We start from the raw sequence: 19320 nt of genomic DNA, 5'->3' as shown, positions 1-19320 counted from the left end.
AAAGATTTCTTTAAAATCCATTGTGACATATTGAATCTGTAAATTACACATAAATGTTATAGTGAGTTTTATAGTGCCTTATTTTTCAATTACATCATTTAACACTACAGTATGAGGTATGAAAGTGGTATCTTTAGATCATATTTCCTTGTAAGCTCTCTTTCTACAATTGCCTTTAATATATAGATTTTTAAATTTTCTAAATTCTTTTGGTTGGAGAATTAGGCCTTCTACCCAGGGCCAGTACTACTGAATATTTTGTTCCAGCTGTCCCAGTCTAAGTGTTTTCAGAGTGTCATGACCAAGTCTGCATGTCCTGATTTGATGCTTCTATCTTTAACTTCACTAAGGGTGAATATTTAGTACATGTATATTTATGAAAAAAACTTTAAAAAACCCAGAAGGAAATGAAACCAAACCTAGTGAACTATTGACTGCTTTATTTCAAATCTTTAGGTGTAAGCTTATCTACATGTAGTTAGTTGGAAATAAGAATTATAGATTATTAAATATTTTAACTTTCTTAAATTTTTAAATTTTCTTTCAGAATTTTTACATATTATAACCCTAAAATTAATCTCAAGATTGCTAAAATATCATCAGTTGTGAATTTGGGAATAACATCTGGAGAGGGAAAAGCTTCATGGAAGCACAACAATCAGACTTCCTAAGTAGTAATGCTAATATTTTGAGAACATTTAAAAGGAGTACATCCCCCAAATTTGTATTACATTAGAGAAACAAATGCAAATATAATGCAGAAATATGATCTCTCGTGTACATAAGGAGATATACTCCACTGTTTAAGGTTTCATCAGCTTTTATTTCAGATAACTGTTAAATCTGTCAAACATTTCATTTGGAAAGCAACACATGCTTTTTGCCTTTGTTTGATACAGACCTGTTGGGCTGTCAGTCATCAGAAACATAGAACTTGAAAGATATATATTACCTTGATTGACATTTGGTTTAGATTTATATTCCTTTTTTCCTAAGCTAAGATTCATTAAAATTTGAAATTCCTATATTAGTTAAACACACATCCCTTTTGAATAGTAAAGTGTGATGAAAAAAACAAAGTGGATGAAAAATAACTGATATTCAATTTTTATACTTATATTTAGTGATATAAATAGTTTGTCTTCTATAGATAAAGGGTAGTGGCAGAATAAGTAGAATTTTCTGAAACACAGTATATAATTAAAAAGAAGCCAGAACTGAGAGGTGTTCTTCAGAGATCCATTTTTACACATATATCCATTATTTAAGACAGGTGAAAATATTTTCTGATTCTCTTTACCAGTAGTTGGTTATAGCACACAAGCACATATTGCATTTAAAATGATGAACCTGGAACCACCTATTAGTCAGAATGATAAGGATGCAAACTCAGGCAAGATTTTTAAGGCACATTTGATTGGTTCTTTCTGTTCATTCTGTGCTGAAATAATTTGAGCATCTGGAAAGATACTTGAAATTTATCTGTTCTCAACTGGACTCTATTACATACAATTTCACCACTTATCAACCCATATAGAATTTAATTATGAGGTCTATAGAAAAGAGTGATAGTGTAGTCAATTTTGTATTGCTTGTATAATATCTTAAATTTAACATTCTTCCACAGTTTTTCTATTTTTACATTTTAGTAATACGTTGCTTTCCTAATATCTAATTCCTAGGCTTTTCCAATCTCTTAGCAGTTGATTTAGAAACTCTCTAATCCCTTTTAGAATATTGAAGAACTAATGGGTGGCAGGGACTTTGGATCTTTAAGCTTCCACTGTCAATGGTAGGAAGAATTGCCACTGAGCTGGTATTTGCATTTATCTTTCTTCGTGCTAGTTACTTTGCCTCATTTTTCTTATCTCTTAATCTTCAGCGTTCATCCTGGAATATTTATTTTAGTTGGAAATAAGCATGCCAGTGATAGAAATTTGAGATTCACCTCCAGATGAATGCCATCACAGACAGGGAATCTCTGGCACATTTTGCACAGATCTGTATGAACACAGTGAACCCTTCATAAGCTCTTAGATTGCAGGAAATCAGTGCTGAAAATTAAGTGGGGTTTTAAAGATTTGCAAAGTAGAGAGCTTTGTATAATGCTGGAATTGCAGGTGCCTATTAAATATGAAGCAAAGGCTTTGTAATACAACTAGCTAACACGTTTCCCTCCACATTAGAGTGATTTATAGCCTAGGGAATTAAGCTTGCCTATTTTTTTTTTCAAGAAATATTGGCTGTATCTAAAAGGAAGAAAATCTCAAATGTATGCCTTAGAATTGCTCTCTGATAATTTCAATGTGAAGACTAGATAATGCAAGACTCCTGGTACTTTCGTGAGATGCCTCAGATGCCCATGATCTGGGCTTCACCTCTTCTGAGAGAAAATTCTCAGTTACATGTGCACAGTCTCCTCTGAATGTAAACCAGATGATAGCCCTAGGTTTATATAAGACTCTTCCACATTGTGTTACCGGAATGAAGAGGACTGTGTACTGGGTACTTTTATCCTCACAGGAATTGCTGTTGAAACATTTCTCAAACAAATTTTAGAATTTTATTTTGCTTCATTTGTAAATAGTGTATATTTATAGCATGGCATTGCATTCCATACTTATATGGATTTTGTTAAATTTGTTTTCATGGCGGTGTTGAGTGAATGCCTGCAATTCTGTAATGCCTAGTGTGGTGGTCTAGTCCAGTTGCATGTAAACTGGTGACAGTAACCATGCACATTCAAAAAATGATTTTACAAATTCAGTTTTTTACCTTTAAAATACAGGAAAATGTATTTAACCTATGTGTACCCCACAGTACGCACAGGGCAAAGTGGCTAGCTCTGTTTGTCATAGATTATTGATTTTTGGAAACAAAAGACCAGCGATCATAATAATTTTTTACCATCTTAATTTTCTCATTAAGTATCCTAAATAAGGAGGAAAATGAAATAGAAGGCATTGTGAAATCAAGCTGTATCTTTCACAGGAAGAAAATGTCTTCTGCTGACATTAGCTTTATAGTAGATTTTTTTTTTCTGAGAAAAAAAGATACTGGTGTTTTTATGGATTCAGAGGATGCAACCAATCTGTGCCTCTGTGTGATAACAGCTGCATGCTGAGGACTTTCAAACAAGCAGCTACATAGGATTCTGCAGGAAACTTTGTAGAAGGTGCAAGTGACAAATGGAGGCAAAATGGAGTAAGCTCAGAGTTGTGAGTTGATGCCCTCCTGGGTCATATATTCATGTTATTGAACCAATTTTCACTATAGCCTTTCCTCTGTGTCAGCTGTGAACACACCTGTGCTAGCAACTTTTCTTAGCTCTGTTTCTTGTTACTGACTAGATAGGCTAATTCATGTGCTATTCAATATACATCCGATTTCTTAATTTTTCAATAGATGTTTAAATGGTGTAAGTTGTTTCTGCAGATCTCCTTGTTACAAACATTAAGAGTACACACACACACACACACACACACACCCACACACACACACAGAGAAATAGAGAGAGACAGAGAGAGAGAGACAGAGAGAGAGTTCGAGATCTTGAAGACATCTGTGAAGTGACAAATTGACTCGTTCTTTTTTTGCCTGGAAATACCAGACAACAATTTATTTTGATATACAGTTTCACACAATATACTTTCCTTTACTACTTCTAAAATTCACATTTCTTTATTTATGCCTTTTTCAAAGTTAAGAAATAACATTAGATTGTCTAGTACCCATGTTAATAATGTGTCTTCCCAACATACTCAAATTTCCTCCACAAAAGATGATAGAATTTATGTGAAAAATTCTCACTTTTTTTGCTTCAAAATTAAAATAAGTATAAAATTACGTTATAATATAGTGAAGACAGATAGTATCTTTAGGGTATTTTAGTATGACATGAATTCATTTTCACTCCTGGTCTTGACAGTGTGATCTTCTGCCAAAGCAGTGGAAGCAAAATATGTTGAATTCATTGATTGATTTTTTTTAAACATGGTAATAATTAAGCAAAAGCATTTTGACACCTAAAGTCTCTATTTTAGACAATTAAATTCTGCTTTAGCTAAGGGTTGTTGACTTCTGGATAGTACTGGAAGCAGTACTCCACAGGGTTTAAAATATTCCTGCAGGACCATCTGTTACTGGCAGAGCTATGCAGCCTCTCTAACTGATGGGGGTCAACTCAGGCAAATAATCAGGATTGTATAAAACATGGACTTCGTTTCAGTCTCAAATGGCAACTCAGACAGACACCCATAATGATCCATTATTGTTTATAGTTTGATTATTCAGGAAAACTGAAATGAGTTCATCAAAATGAGACTGTCTATCACTTACCTTCGTATTTCCGACACAACCTTCCCCAGTGCTGAGAAGCATGAATTTAATAGACAGTCAGTAAATAATGATCTTTACTGAGAGATCTACTTATTTTGAAATTACTTTATATTTATGCAATATTTTTCACTTATTTAATTTCTCTAACAGTCATATGAAGAAGACAACATCATTCTTACTCAACTTTCACTTTTTCTATCACATAATCATATGTTTGACTCTCATTTTTCTTCCTTGTTTTTTATACACCACTATGTCTGCCCATCATGCCATGTTTTTCATATAGGAAGGGGAGGGTGAGCTACCTAAACCAGGATCAGCATTATTGCTTCCCTATCTCTGCATCTGTAGTAGTTCATTTTCTTCTTGTGACACGTACCTGACAGGAGCAACTTAAGTTTGAAAGGAAGAGTTTATATTCAGCCGCAGTTTGAAGGTATAGTGTATCACTGTGGGGAAGGCAGGACAGCAGGAATGTGAGACAGCAGGTCAAATTGTATCGGTAGTTAGGAAGCTGGGGGAGATGAATGCTTTCCTCAGTTTGTGTTCTCTTTTTATTCAGTGTGGTGCCCTAGTCCATAGGATGTTGCTGGCCCAAATTTAGGTTGAGTCTTCCTGCCTAAATTAACCTAATGTAGAAACTCTTTCAAAGATATGTATCCTGGGTGAGTCTAGATTCTATCAAGTTGACAATTAGCATTAGCCATATACTATCTCAATCGGTGAATACTTAGATTAATGAGTAAGTGGTTTCTGAGAAGTGTAGTGATCAATACATTTATGTTGACATGTGTTTGACACAGATAAACACTTTGAAAGCAAAAAAGACACCACACAAAAGTTTCTTTAATGCACTTTTCAGTCACCCAAAGAGTACACTAGAGTCTAGCATATGTTCTATAAAAAGAAGCAAAATAATAATTGAATAGTGATTAATGCAGTGTCTAGCTACTATATTAATTTTAGAAAGACAAATTTGGTGTCTAATAGAACTGAGAAGAGTCTCACATTCTCAGTATTCAAATGTGCCTTTGAGATTATTTGGCCTATTTAATTCATTTTCTAGCTAAGAAATTAGAGACCATGAGAAATCTTTTGATATTGTAGTATCAGAAATGGCTCAATGAACTACCACATAAAAACACTGAAATCATAAAAGCGCATCATCTAGATGTAAGTGCCCTTGATTTTCTTGTCTGTGCCATGAATATAACCATGCCTAATCTATAAAGTTATCATGAAGCGAAGTGAGCAGACATCAAGCAGGTATTGAGTATGGTATGCAGATATGCAAAAATAAGGTTTCCACCCCCTTTTATGCAGGGATTTTGGCTTTGCCTTGATAGAGGTACCCACATTACTTAATATTTTTTATTTGTTTTAATATCTTTATTAATTTTTTGAGAATTTCATATAATGCATTTGGATTGTATTTCAACCCAATTCCTCCCCTTAACTCTTTTCAGATCCCCGCTCATCTTCCCACCCATCCCTACTTTATGTCATCAGGTTTCTTTAATTTTTTAAAAATTTATTTAATCGTTTATCAGTTCCATTTTATTTTGTCCAAATATTTCTGGGTGAGAGACTATGCACTGGAGCATGGTTGACCTCTGAAAAGCCACACCTTAAAGACAACTGACTTTCCCTCCCCCATCAAGTGTCAAAAGCTCCTCAGGAGTGGGGATCATTTACTATCTCCTACTTCATGCTAGAATGTGGATTAGCTTGATTTTGTGCAGGTCTTGGGCAGACAGCCATGACTTCATGAGTGCATCAGTCTTGTCATGGTTCAGAAGACACTGTTTTGTTTCTCTCCTCACAGACCTCTGAGTCTTACAATCTTTCTGCTCTCTGTTTTGTAATAGTTCCTGAACCCTGAAGAGGGTATGTAATTCGTTTGTGGTTGAACACATCACAGTTACTTATTCTCTACACTTTGACCAGTTCTGAGCTTCCGAGTTAACCACCATCCACTACTCAAAGAAACTTCTCTGATAAAATCAAGTAGATACACTAGTCAGGGTTGAGGACTGCTCTAACCCCTGGTTCCCCAGCAACTACTAGAACCTCTAGGAGATGTGGAATTTTCTTTCTTTCTTTCTTTCTTTCTTTCTTTCTTTTATTTTATTTTGTTTTGTTTTCTTGAATCCAAATTTCATTTTTTCCTGTATGATATTTCCATTAATCTACTTTTAGTCTAACATGTTATCTCCTTTTTAGCTATTAACAGTTATAATAAATTAAACTTTAGAATATTGAAATAAAATAAAGTGTTTTGCTTTCATGTTAGTTCCTATTGTTATTTCAGTAAGTGTAGTTCATCTTTTATTGTTAATATGTTACCTATTTCAGTTGTCTGAAATATTTAAAGTTACTCTATTGCTTTAAGTATTTCTTGTTAATTTAGTTCTTTTGTCTGTGACCCAGTGGAGCTGCACCAATCTGGGGATTTTTACCTTGAACACCACTCTTATTACAAAACAACATAGAAGAGAAAAATCTGTTGCACAGTCAGTACTTAACACAGCTGGAGTCATTTGAAACCTGCTGATTCTTGCTTCCAATTATTCCATAGACTAGAAAACATCACTGTTGAAGTAATGGCATCCACTGTGCAATCAAACTAGTTAAAAAGCCTGGGAGAATATGGATCATATTTTTGAAATTTGTCAAATTGATTCCAGAAACATTATACCCAACAGTTACTTTACTTCCTTTATTCTTATCTAAAATAATAGATTCTTAGTCAAAGGCTAATTTTCAATGTCCAAATATACAAGTTTAAATTGCATGTGTGTGTGATATAAACATCTATAACACCAACCAATTAAAAATATAACCCAAAAGGATTGTATTTGAAAATACCTTTTCTTAATATTTTAAGGTTAATTTCATTTTCTTCTTCTAGAAGGACTAAAGAGACCACAATAAAATTGCTGATTTGAACTTGAAGCAGACTACAATGGAGATGTGTAACTAAGTCAATTAACTTTATCAACCTTAAAAGAAGTCAATGTAGTCAAATTTCAATTGGGTTCTTTGTACCTTGGATTGCAAAAAATAATTTTTAAATGTCTTATTTGAGTTTTACCATCCCTCAGAGCAATTTAGTTAGTTTTAGACTGGCCTTAAATTCAGTTCTGATTTCAAATAGGACAGTGCCTGGGGGGGGGGGGGGGGGAGTGGAACTGTTAAACAAAACAAAGTGACAGGAATAATTACTGTGTTTGGTAAAGCTTAATATAGCATAAAAAGTTTAATAAAACATATGAACCATGACAAAATAACATGACTTCTTTTAGAATTTATATTTTATGCTAACAGGTGAGACTTCCAGTGTTTTGTTCATGGAGTTGTTACAGGTCTGCAGTATGGCATACAGTAAATGTTCAATAAATTCTACTCAGTCCTGCTACATGAATGAACATGAAGATATTCAGTCACCAAGACAATGTTAAATGTATTATAAATGGCAAAAAAATAGGTATTAAGTATTTATATACATTGTTTTATTTGAAATACACAGCATCCTAATGGCACTTATTTGATATATAGGTCCTCCTATTCACTATAAAGTGCTATGAATAGTGGTATACATGCTTCAGTATACCAGTAAATTGCTATTAAGTTGGTCTACTTTGTGATGTCTATATTAATAATATTCTTTATTTACTTGGGAAAGGGAGTTCAAGGAATTTTGTTTGAATTCTATTTCACATAAAGACCAAACATACACCCTAGGAACAGTGTCACTTGGTTTTGTCATTTAGTAAAGCTAATGACTTTTTTCTGATCTCTATTTATTTGTATGTAAATCTGACATATAGGCCATATTCAACCTTAAAATTAGACTATTGAACTATATTTTCCTTAATGGATATCAAAACTTCCTTCCTGATTCATGTCTTGCAGTCTTTTGTAGTCTTTTTAAATTGTCCTGATACAGAATTATGAAGCATTCTGCTGCTGAAGACCTCATATATAACACACAAACACAAACACACACACACACACACACACAGAGAGAGAGAGAGAGAGAGAGAGAGAGAAATTAGTCCTTTTATATTTTAGTCATTCTGTTAACATACATGTAATAAGTTGGCAGTGTTCTAGTACTGTTAGACAATAAAATTTTTTAATTCATGACATTGTCTTTGCTTAAAATATTCCAGTGGATTTTAAGCACCATACTAGTTTGTCAAAAATTCCTTACTTAAATAAAAATGAGTCTTCCCTTTGTTTTAAATTGATGTCGTTTCCCTGAAATATAGTTTTAAAATATATTCTCTCTCTCTCTCTCTCTCTCTCTCTCTCTCTCCCCCTCTCTCTCTCTGTCTCTCGTTTCTTAAAACTGATCTAGGAGATCTGATATTTCAATGGGATAATAAAATTCTAAGCTATATTATTCTAATTATAAGAATGCTATGTTTAAATTTATTCTTCAGTTAATTTAGAAAAAAAAAAGTTCTTTTTCATTCTTAAGAATCACGTTCCTTCTACACGCAAAGGTGCTCATAAAATATAGCTGCAAATAAAACTTGTTTTATAACTATAAGAGATTAGCCCATTTGCTATATTAAAAGTAACTAGGCAAACAAGGTGCACATTGGAAATGTAGAGTTAGAACCTAAGTCAAAATAGACGATGTTTCTAAAATTGAAGTTTCACATTGTACTGGTTTCTTTAAAGGGGATATTTTATGTCATGTGTTCTGAAGAATATATCCGTCTTCACTCTTTAGAACAACATACATTTTACATAGACATGGGACATAGATATTAAACACTGGCTGGAATGTGTATTTGGTTTAATTGGCTTCTTCCTCCAGATGGCTGTGATTTTGGCAAGTCCATTTTCTTATGAATATTTATCACAATATTTCAAGGAATCAGTTCAATGACATAAATGTTGAAAGTGGAGACTTTCATTATATATGTTTTATTCTAAAATTGAAAAACATTCATACCCTGAAAATTTGGTTTTCTTTCATCACAGAAGGAAATGTCACAGTGGGGTTTTACATTTTAGGGAAGATAGATTATGTTATTTTTTACCCATTCATTTCTAAAGCACTGACTTACAGATGGATTGATGTTTATATAAGCAAGAATTCAAATATTCCAAAATTCTAATATTATTTAAGTGAAAATTGCTGCCTTCTGATAAATAGTACGTACAGGACCCCACCTGCACATTCTTGTGCAAAAGTATTTGAAAAAAAAAACTTTACTGCCAGAAGATGTACTATTTTAATTGCAGTTAGATTTCTGTGATAACCACCAAGCTGGTGCCTAACTCTAAAATGATGTTTCCAACTGTTCTGTGGCTGCTTAGGCAACTATCACCAAGTAATTACTATAATTAAATGAAGTACAAATTGAAACCTCTAAAATATGAAGATCTCAGGAAGAAAATGTAAAATACACTTTTAAATTAAATATATTAATTAGATCATAAATAAGTTTTTTAAATCATAAATGAATTGATATGAGCAATCATATAAGCACATGTATTTGACTTTTTAATAATATGAAAAATATTGACATTTGGTAAACTAATTTAGAATCAAGGAACAAGACAATATAAGCTTAATAAGAAGATACATCTAAACAGAAGATAGATGGAAATCACACATGTGGCCCTGTCCGGAGTAACCCATTTCTAAAGATAATTAGGCATGCACAAATTGCACCAATGCTTACTGTGACCTCTAGTTTGATGTTTGTTTTTATACAGTTTCAGTTGCTTGCTTACTATCACTCTTTGCAGGATTGCTAAAGAAAACAAACCACTAGTGTTGTCTAAAATCAGTATGTAGATTTTACTTCCTTAAAACTTTACTATACCTTATTTTCTCATTTGGGGCTGCAATAATGTGTATTGAAAACCACTTTAACTACTAAAATTCCAGTGGGTATCTTGAGAATCTGATTTTCTCCTTTGACAATTAGATAATTTGACTCACATTTTTCTCTTCTATTATTGAAAATTGAGCTACAGCTCTGTGACTTACTTAGGGAGACACCATTCTGTGGCACCTTCCTTATGCCACCCAAAGTCCATCTGGCCCACTTCTTCCCATCATCGCTTGATGTATGTTCAAACCATTTAAAACCATGTTGACAAAGACTCCGGAAACTCAAACAGATAGTAGATCTCAGGGTTCTGTATCGTGTATCAATGCAGGGCATATTATCATTCTTTCCTTAGCTATAACAGAGCGTCAACTTTATCTTCCTTAAGTTCTCACAAAACAATACTGCAAAGCTAAATGTATAGTTTCATGGTAGAGGGCTTGTTTAGTGTATGTAAGGTCTTAAGTTTTAGCCAAGACAGCTAAATTTATAAACAAAAACCCTTAAAAATCTTAAGCAGACATTTGGAGTGCACAGTAACAATAAAAACACTGTCAACTTAGAATACCTTCAAATAACTGTAATAGCTTTTATCAGTATATTATTCATAATATTTATTTTCTATAATAAGGTATGATGATGAATTTAGTGTTTTAACAATAGTTTGAGCCTAATACATGAAAACCATAAAAGTATGCAAAATGTAACTTTCAATGATGATAGTAGTTACAATTACATATCTTAGGAGAACTAAATCAAGTAATGTTCATTTACATTTTAGGTAGACCATTCAAAATGTAGAACAAAATTATAGTTATAATCTGAATAATTAGAATTCCCAGGTAACTGTTGAAGGGAAATTGTTTGGGATTAAAAAAAAAACTAAAAGAGAAATTAGTTTAATTAGCCTCCCAGCATAACATGTCAAGCAACAAGTGAAATGAAGGATATGAAATAAATTTGTGTCTTGCCTTAAAAGGGCCCTGCACATCCTGCTCAGAATACATCGTAAGAGTTGCTCACTGCTCTGAAAGCTTCATTATTTGAGAATCTCAGTCCACTTACAATTACCACTTCTTTTGTGTTGTGCTCTTTTAACTTATGAAGACTTTAGGAAAAAGTTATCTTTCTGGCATTTAGGTGAGTAGGTTGTTTTAGGAGCTTTTTTATGAGTTGGAGATTAACAAATTTGGAAGATGTGTATGTAGCTCTGGAAGTGCCACACATTGGTTACAGACACTTTAAAAAATCATATAATTAATAATGAAATGGAGATCTTTTTTAAAGTTTAAAACCTCATTTAATTTTATGTCTTAAAGGTTTTTAATTTTATGTCTTATAGGGTTTATATGGAGTACAATATTCCACAACTGTATTAATTCAACTATAAACCTAAAAATTTACAGCCAATTTTGAAAGAGAAGCATATTAGCTCTGGAAATTGTTATTGAATATGTCAATGCTGTTGTAATGAAATGCTCCTTCTAATTATATGGTTATTAAATAAATAATTTTAAAAAATCACATAATTTAACCTCTTGTAACATTTCAAGAAAGGCATTAAATACTCTTCTTTGAAAGGTCCAGGAATTCACATGTTGAACAAGGAATAAAATACAGTTGTGGTAGGAAAATCATACAGAACACAAAATAAGTGGAAAGGTGAATCTCCTAATTGTGTGGTTCTCCAAGCATGCCAAGGAAATATCTCAAATGCTTAGTGCTAAAATAAAACGCTTAATTTAGTTGTGAGCTTCAGTACAGGAGCCTCATTTCTCTTTTAATACATTTAATTTGTATTAGCTTTTGGGACAAAAATTGTGAATGCCAATGCTTTTTCAGGATAAGCTATATGTTCCTCCAATAGAGAAGCATATGCTATAGTCAAGACTGAGAGAGAAAGAGAAAATATACTTCAAACTCATCCAATATAAACATTCATTTGAAGTGACATTTAAATAAACTTGGCTTAGAAATTGCACAAGTGATTTCTTGTCTGCAATGACCAGTTTCGATACAAAATAATAGATGTGGGTGGTAGTGTTCTCATTACACTTAATGACAGTAAATAGGATGCTGTTGCCATGTGTATTTTGCATCTCGATAACTTTTCTTCTATGCAGTTCTTTCTTCACATTCCAGATCTTTGTCCTGATGAATAGCCTTCTGTCTGTAATGGTATCTCCTGTTTGCTTTTGCTTATTTTACTTATTTATTTATTTTGAGGGAAGATGCAGATATGAGGTCACAGTTAACCTGACTAGTGCCCATTGTTTTCAGAGAATTATTTAATTGTAGTAAATCTCATCATCATATCAAAGAAAATATAAAAATTTCTTTATAGAGCCAAGTCATTTAATCAGCACCTACTTCAACTTAATTGTTGCTTAACCAAACACTTGAGAACATCTAAATTTATGAAGACAGGTTGCTGATTTATTAAATCTATTTTTCCAAAACAAGAAAACGAGACATAAAACGTTAGTAATCCTCATTGCATAGCTATGCATATTATTGAGCAATTGGAGAATAATCATACTCTTGTATGGACATACAATTTCTTTCTAAACATTTATTCCACAAATATATGGTCATCTACTAAAAATGCTACTACTAAAAAAATCCACAAATATTTAATGTTACTAATAAACCTGATGGAAAATTATAACATATGATAGTAACATAAATCTAGATTAAGGAAAAAATAGGATTTATGTGATTAAATATACATTAGATTTGGGGGACTGTAATTGATTGAATTAACTATAAATATTACCAGCAAGGTGAGAGACAATGGACAGGTCAAGTTTTAAAATCTTTTGAGTTCATGGAGCTTTTGTCTGAGTGAGCCATTCCGAGAACAATAGAGCAAATCACAGCTCTGTGATTAATCAAATCAGTTCTCTATTGTAGAAGTACAAAGAGATGATATCACATGATCTCATTTGGAATTGAATGCTTGTAGACTAATGAACTTGTGTGGACTGTGCCTTCCAATATTTTGCTTGGAAAAGAAATAAATTCATTAGAAATTTGGACAAAAGCTGCATTAGATAGCCATTATAGAATTGGAGTAACCTTTGGTAGGGGAAGGCTATCCTTAAAGCAAATATATTCAATACTATTGGCATTAAGTTACTAAAATTAAAGCTGATTATTGAGTATTTTCACGTGATTAGACATTGTTGCTAAAAACTGGACCATACTTTTATACACACAAAACTAACTGGCCACAATAAATTACAGTCATTTAAGTTAAATAGGAAATTATTTTACAGGGAAGTAGAAGGTATTTGAGTCTTTCTAAAAAGATCACAATATTCACTTTGACAGTCTTATTTTTATATTTGGAGACAGTTTGCAATGTTTTGATGAATTTCAAACACCATGGAATGATGATATTTGTAATTACTTAGTGTTCACTCTTTCTTCTCAGCATTTTACATACATTAAATCACAAGCTAAAACTAACTACTTTGATATAAGTCTTACTAAATTTTACCTCAACTTATCACTGAGGAACAGCTAACTGTTTTGCTTCGGGGAACAGTTCTAGGAAGTGGAGAAAATCTAATACTGCAATACTATTTGATACTGGGGACTTTGTCTTAAACACTAAACTTTTATTTTAAAAGTAAAATTATGGTGTTGTTCTAAAACCATGTTCCTTGTGTAAAGACTGAAAAAAAAGCATAGCTAAAATCTAATTTATCTTTTTTTCCATGCTCACTTTGCACACATAACATAATGATATAACTACCTGAGGCATGGGAAGATTGTTGGCAGTTTACAATGAACGTTCACAGACAGTACATAGTAAAATAAATATTATTTATACCTTGGGAGCAATAGGATTCTAGTTTTTTTTTTTGTAAAGAATATGTTTTAGCAATGAATTAAAACCAACATGCCCATTTGTGCACCATTTGTTATTGTTTTTATTTTAAGCTATTCTTTATATCAGGGAAGAGTTGCAGAAGGGGTGGGAAGTCAAATTTTAATGATAACAGATCTCACTTTACTAGGCTAGAATGATCCTTTCTGCTTTCCTCTTTTCCTTTACTTCTTTCTTTTTTCTCCTTTCTCTTTTTCTCCTTTCATTTAATCATTATTCTAGCCCCTCTTCCTAAATACCAATGAACCACCAAGCACCATCAACCTCAGCACAATTTTGCCTGCTAAGTTCAGCCTGGATCTTCTGCCACCCAACACTGGGAGAGCACATCTCCATGTCTACTCAGCAATATCGTGTCATAAGTTATTTTAATGTGGTTTAGAAAACTGAAGCATTTTCCTAGAGTTGTTCTCCAGCTTTATTATCAACAATCATGAAAAATATTCTTTTATATATTCCTATAAATACACCATATTGCTTGCTGCTTAATGCTTTTCTTTCTTAAACTTTTAACAATGTGTGTTAAAATATTCTCAGTCACATGTTGACCCTGTAAGATACTCCTGAGATTTAGAAAAAGATATTTCAGCAATACACTAAAATTAGCTTGTGTAATCAAGGCTATTATTATAATGGAAACATTCTGATCATACTTTTAGTTTAGAATATTACAGTTTTAATTTGAGGTGAATATGAAATTCACATGAAATATTTGAGAGTTAGTAACTGCACAACTTTTCCAATTCCATTTGACAGTGGAAACTGTTCCTTGAAATAGCATATTTCTTTACAGTTGTCTATAATGTGTTGTGAATATGAATCATAGAAATCACCTTCTTGAATCTATTCCTATTTAGAACACACATTTTCTCACATTCTTACAGACAAATTCTGCCCATTCAAAACTAGATTCTTGATATAAGGCAAGGAGACTAATTTATAATTTGAAACACCATTAGTTTTGATCCTCATATGGTTTATATTTTGATTATAAGGACATGGTGTTCTGTTTTCTAAATTGTGGATTGATAACTAATTTGAGTTAGGAAATTTTTCTTGATTTCTCTTACTGAAACAAAAACGGTCATTCCTTTTAATTATAGAGCAATACTGAACAACTGAAGGTAGATTTTACATTTAGATTAATGGTAGAGTTCATGTTGTTAATTAGATATATGAATTTAGTAAGGAAATATTTTTAGATTGATAATTGAAATAAGAAACTTAAATTGTGGGCCTGGAGAGATGGTTCAACAGTTAAGAACACTGGTTGTTCTTGCAGAAGACCCAGGTTTGACTCCCAGCACCCATATGGCAGCTAACAACCATCCAAAACTCCAGTTCCAGGGGATCTGATGCCGTTCCAGGGGATCTGACAGCCTCTTCTGTCCTCTGCGGGCATTGCATGACACAGTGCACTTACCTACCTGCAAGCAATACACGCATACACATAAAATAAAAATAATAAAATAAAATATTTTTAAAAAGAAAAAAGAAAGTTAAATTCACCTATTAATGTGTCAATAAATTGTAGTTTCATATTTTCTTTTGAAAATGCATATTTATAGACAGGAACACAAATACAAACAGGCAAATTTACTTTGAACTCAGAGACTCATACAATGATAGGAAAAAATGTGCTAGAGATGGAAGAGTTTTTCTCTGTACAAGACTCCGTTTTTGTCCCTTTCAGGAAACATGGTTAGAGAAGCATTTCTTTAAAATTATACTTTTTATGGGACTCAGTTTTAATCAGAGGAAAGAAATAAGCAACTACTTTAAGCAAAGGTCTCATTTTTACTGATTAAATTGGGACTATAGGTTTGGTTGCTCTACAGGTCACACTGCTCTGATAGTATTATTCTCTTACATATTCTCTCGTAAAAATGAATACAGCATTTTAGGATTATGTGTTAATTTAATTTTTGCAATTACTTAAAAATACAGCCTGAAGTCTCCTGTATCTGGGGATTAAATGTGAGAAGAATTAACTTTGCATTCGCATCCTGGATGTCAGCAATTTGGACTGATGTTGATCCTATTGTTTATGATTGTGACAGGCATTGAGGTGCCACCGACATGGTCACTACAAGAGCCAAACTGAATAGTGTAACATTGCCAATTTCTACCTTGAGCAGGACAGAAGTTCTCCAGTATATTCTTGGTTTCTTACCTTAACAATTATGATTAATTAAGGTATGATTAATACAAGTCAATTCTAGGCTGTTGAGGCATGAAAGAATTAATGAAACTGTACAACATTAATGGAACTGGAGTGAAAATTCTGTAATGATTTTCTTGGTGATGTGGGAGACAAGGTAAATGGTACCAGATACTAGCTTTTGCACTCTCTGAATTTCAAGGAAATAAAGTAATGGAAAATTGGAAACTATGTAGTAAAAGATGGTGCAATTATTCTCATCAAGTACAGAAATCTTTTTTCATAAATATCAAGATCAGTTTAGGTGATACAATATTGAATGTAGTGTCTTATTTTAATATCTATTTAATTATAGCCACTTCTATTTCTTTAAAAAGTAAATATAGAAAAGGAATGCTTACTTCCTGGACACAAAAGGAAAATTAGATTAGATACAAAAATGGATATACATAAAACATTTCATATAACATCATGTGCATTTATGAAATCTCCATAAGAAGAAAATATTCCTTCTAGAATATTCAAAAAATTCAATATAGATACTTTAGCTCCAGTTTATTGAAGGTTCTCCTAATTCCATGTGTTGGTTTCTTGCTTTTGTTTTGTTCTCTATCACAAAGCTGGTCTGTTGTAATTAGTATTGTATTGTTACTTTCTATGGCCAAAACCATGCCTTTTTCAAATTATCTAAGGACTTTAAAAATTGTCTTTATTTTTGAATTCTTTCCACATTTGTGCTTTAATAAAATCCTTGTTTCTGGACATCAATTTGCCAAGCTGTTGAACATTTTTTTTGTATTAGTTTTTAATAGGAGAGCTAATCTTTATTTTTGACAATGTCATTATTTATAGATGTCTGTTTAGTATAAGATGTAAACTTGTTTTGCTTGATTGCATGCTTTGTATTTTTAACCATAACGTGTTTTGAATATTGTATAAAGATTAGCAACACTAAAACTATGACAATATTAAAATGATTTATTTTGTATCATGTTTACATACCCGGCTGACGTAGGCAATGGCATTCTTATAATTCACAGTATCTATTTTAACTTAGTTTTAGAAATTTTCTTGAAGTAGTAAATTTAAATCCAAAATCCGAGTTTTAGATTTTGTATCATGTTTACATACCCAGCTGACCCAGGCCATGACATTCTTATAATTCACAGTATTTATTTTAACTTAGTTTTAGAAATTTTCTTGAAGCAGTAATTTAATTCCAAAGCTGTCAGATCTCTGCAAAATTGAAAATGATCATTTGTAAAGAAAGACCATACAATTTTTAATTATGCCATATTTTAGGTGATTGTAAATAACTCTTTTGTTATATAGTTTGGCATTTATACAATAAAAATAACCATAATGTTGGAATTCTAGTTTTAGACAAAGTGAAATGATGATTTTTTAAGGTTTCAAAGTAACTTACTAAATTTAGAAGAATTTGTATGAAATTTTGTTTATATTAGTTAATATAAGGAAATTAAAGAATAAAGATTTTTAAAATTCTTTTTGTTTCATACCCAACATTACAGGAGAGTTGTCAAAAGACTGATATGTGTTAACTCAGTAGAAATGTGTACATATTTCATATTTAAGCAAATCATTACTTGCAACTTTTGAGGTCTTAAAGCACAGTGCTGAGAAAAAATAGCAACTTCTTAATTAACCCCTGTCATTTTATAGTGCGTGAAATCACACACTCTTTGGGAAATCACAGACTACTTGGATTATATTTACTCTTTTTATTATCCTGGACATATAGCATCATGCCTAACTCCTACACACAGACATCTGAACCATGTAAATACAGGTAAATGAAATGCCACTGCTAAGAAGTTAGTGTATTTTGTGTCATAAACTGAATGCCAATAGCTCTGAAGGCTGTTCTTCCTGACTGAAATGTAAGCCTGTAATCCGCCATGCAAAGGCAAAGCTTGTGTTTTACAGGTTTATGGCCCTTGCTAAGAGTAGATTTGTTCGTGTACTCTGCATATACTCTCTGTGTATCAACTGGCTTCATGCAGAAGGTGAGCATGTACTTAATGCTGGCCACTAAGAGACAAGTTCACGAGTTACAGAGATTAACCGGGTGCTTGCTCTATGGAGCTGCTCCATTCACAGTGCACAGTTGGTACTGGGAGGTGTAGGAGACTTCAACTTTTCTTGTTTGATTTTACGTATACATTTAGACATAGTAATACTCTAGCATTCTAAAAATAACAAAAATGTAAGAAAATAATTTTTTTATATTGCTTCTCTGGTCTAAATGTAAAAATTGAAGCAATAATAAGCACCTGGTCATTCCATAAATGTGTTCTGAGATTACATGGCATTTTTGTAGATATATCCATCTAACTATATTATCATTAAGTAAATGCAAAATGTATTTCATTGATTTTCATTGCCAATGGAACTTGTAGAGTGGTCATTGAAAGGACCCTCTGCTCACTTCGCACTCTAACTGTGCTATTTTTTTTTACTTCTTTTAGTTTTAAAAGAATCATATATAAAATAATTATTTTTAATTAAACAAAACAATGGTAATTTCTGTCATTTTATTCCTAAAAAGTAGTCACATTTACCCATGCCCAAGTAAATTTCCATGTGAACTTATATGCTGAAAAGTATTAAATATAGCTTAAATTTTTCACTTATTGAATGAACTATACTGTATGACTAGAAGACATAATACACTTGACAGCACATTTCATACAATATTATTAATCTATAGTTATGTTTACAATACAGTATATACTATTGCTACTTTGTTAAAAGAATTCATAAATCTCAAAGAATTTAGGGGAACTTTCTCAATTGAAAAACTGACACCTTAATATATTACCTAAAAGTGTATTGCAGAAAAGTTAAGAGGCTCAATGTTACAAATTATTTTGATTTCAAGTAAGTTTTATTATTCAAAAACAACTGGGATTAAAAATTAAATGATGTACATAAGGAAATTAAAAATAGCTACAGTTCCTTTGAAATGTGTTATATACTTTGCAAATTATCACTGTAATAATTGACAGTATTTCCCTCCCTGTGGAAGTAATTACATTTGAATAGAT

The 19320-nt window shown here is 32.2% G+C and overlaps 1 protein-coding gene across 6 annotated transcripts in view; it reads left to right on the top strand.

The window, feature by feature from the left end:
- Positions 1 to 19320, top strand: part of Pcdh9 (protocadherin 9) — a 1035266-nt gene that overhangs the window by 9704 nt on the left and 1006242 nt on the right. The window contains exon 3 of one of the 6 annotated variants that reach the window (XM_008832681.2): positions 7250 to 7267. The exons of the other annotated variants lie outside the window; for them this stretch is intronic. Coding sequence (XP_008830903.1) covers positions 7250 to 7258 — 9 coding nt within the window. The 3' untranslated portion in view covers positions 7259 to 7267. Of the gene's footprint in view, positions 1 to 7249; positions 7268 to 19320 lie in introns of those variants that run through there. 6 annotated transcript variants of the gene reach the window in all.

Source organism: Nannospalax galili, unplaced genomic scaffold (genome assembly GCF_000622305.1).
Source record: "Nannospalax galili isolate Female #2095 unplaced genomic scaffold, S.galili_v1.0 scaffold176, whole genome shotgun sequence".
Taxonomy (NCBI): domain Eukaryota; kingdom Metazoa; phylum Chordata; class Mammalia; order Rodentia; family Spalacidae; genus Nannospalax; species Nannospalax galili.
Note: the sequence above shows the minus strand (reverse complement) of the source record. Positions and strands in the feature narration are given on the sequence as shown.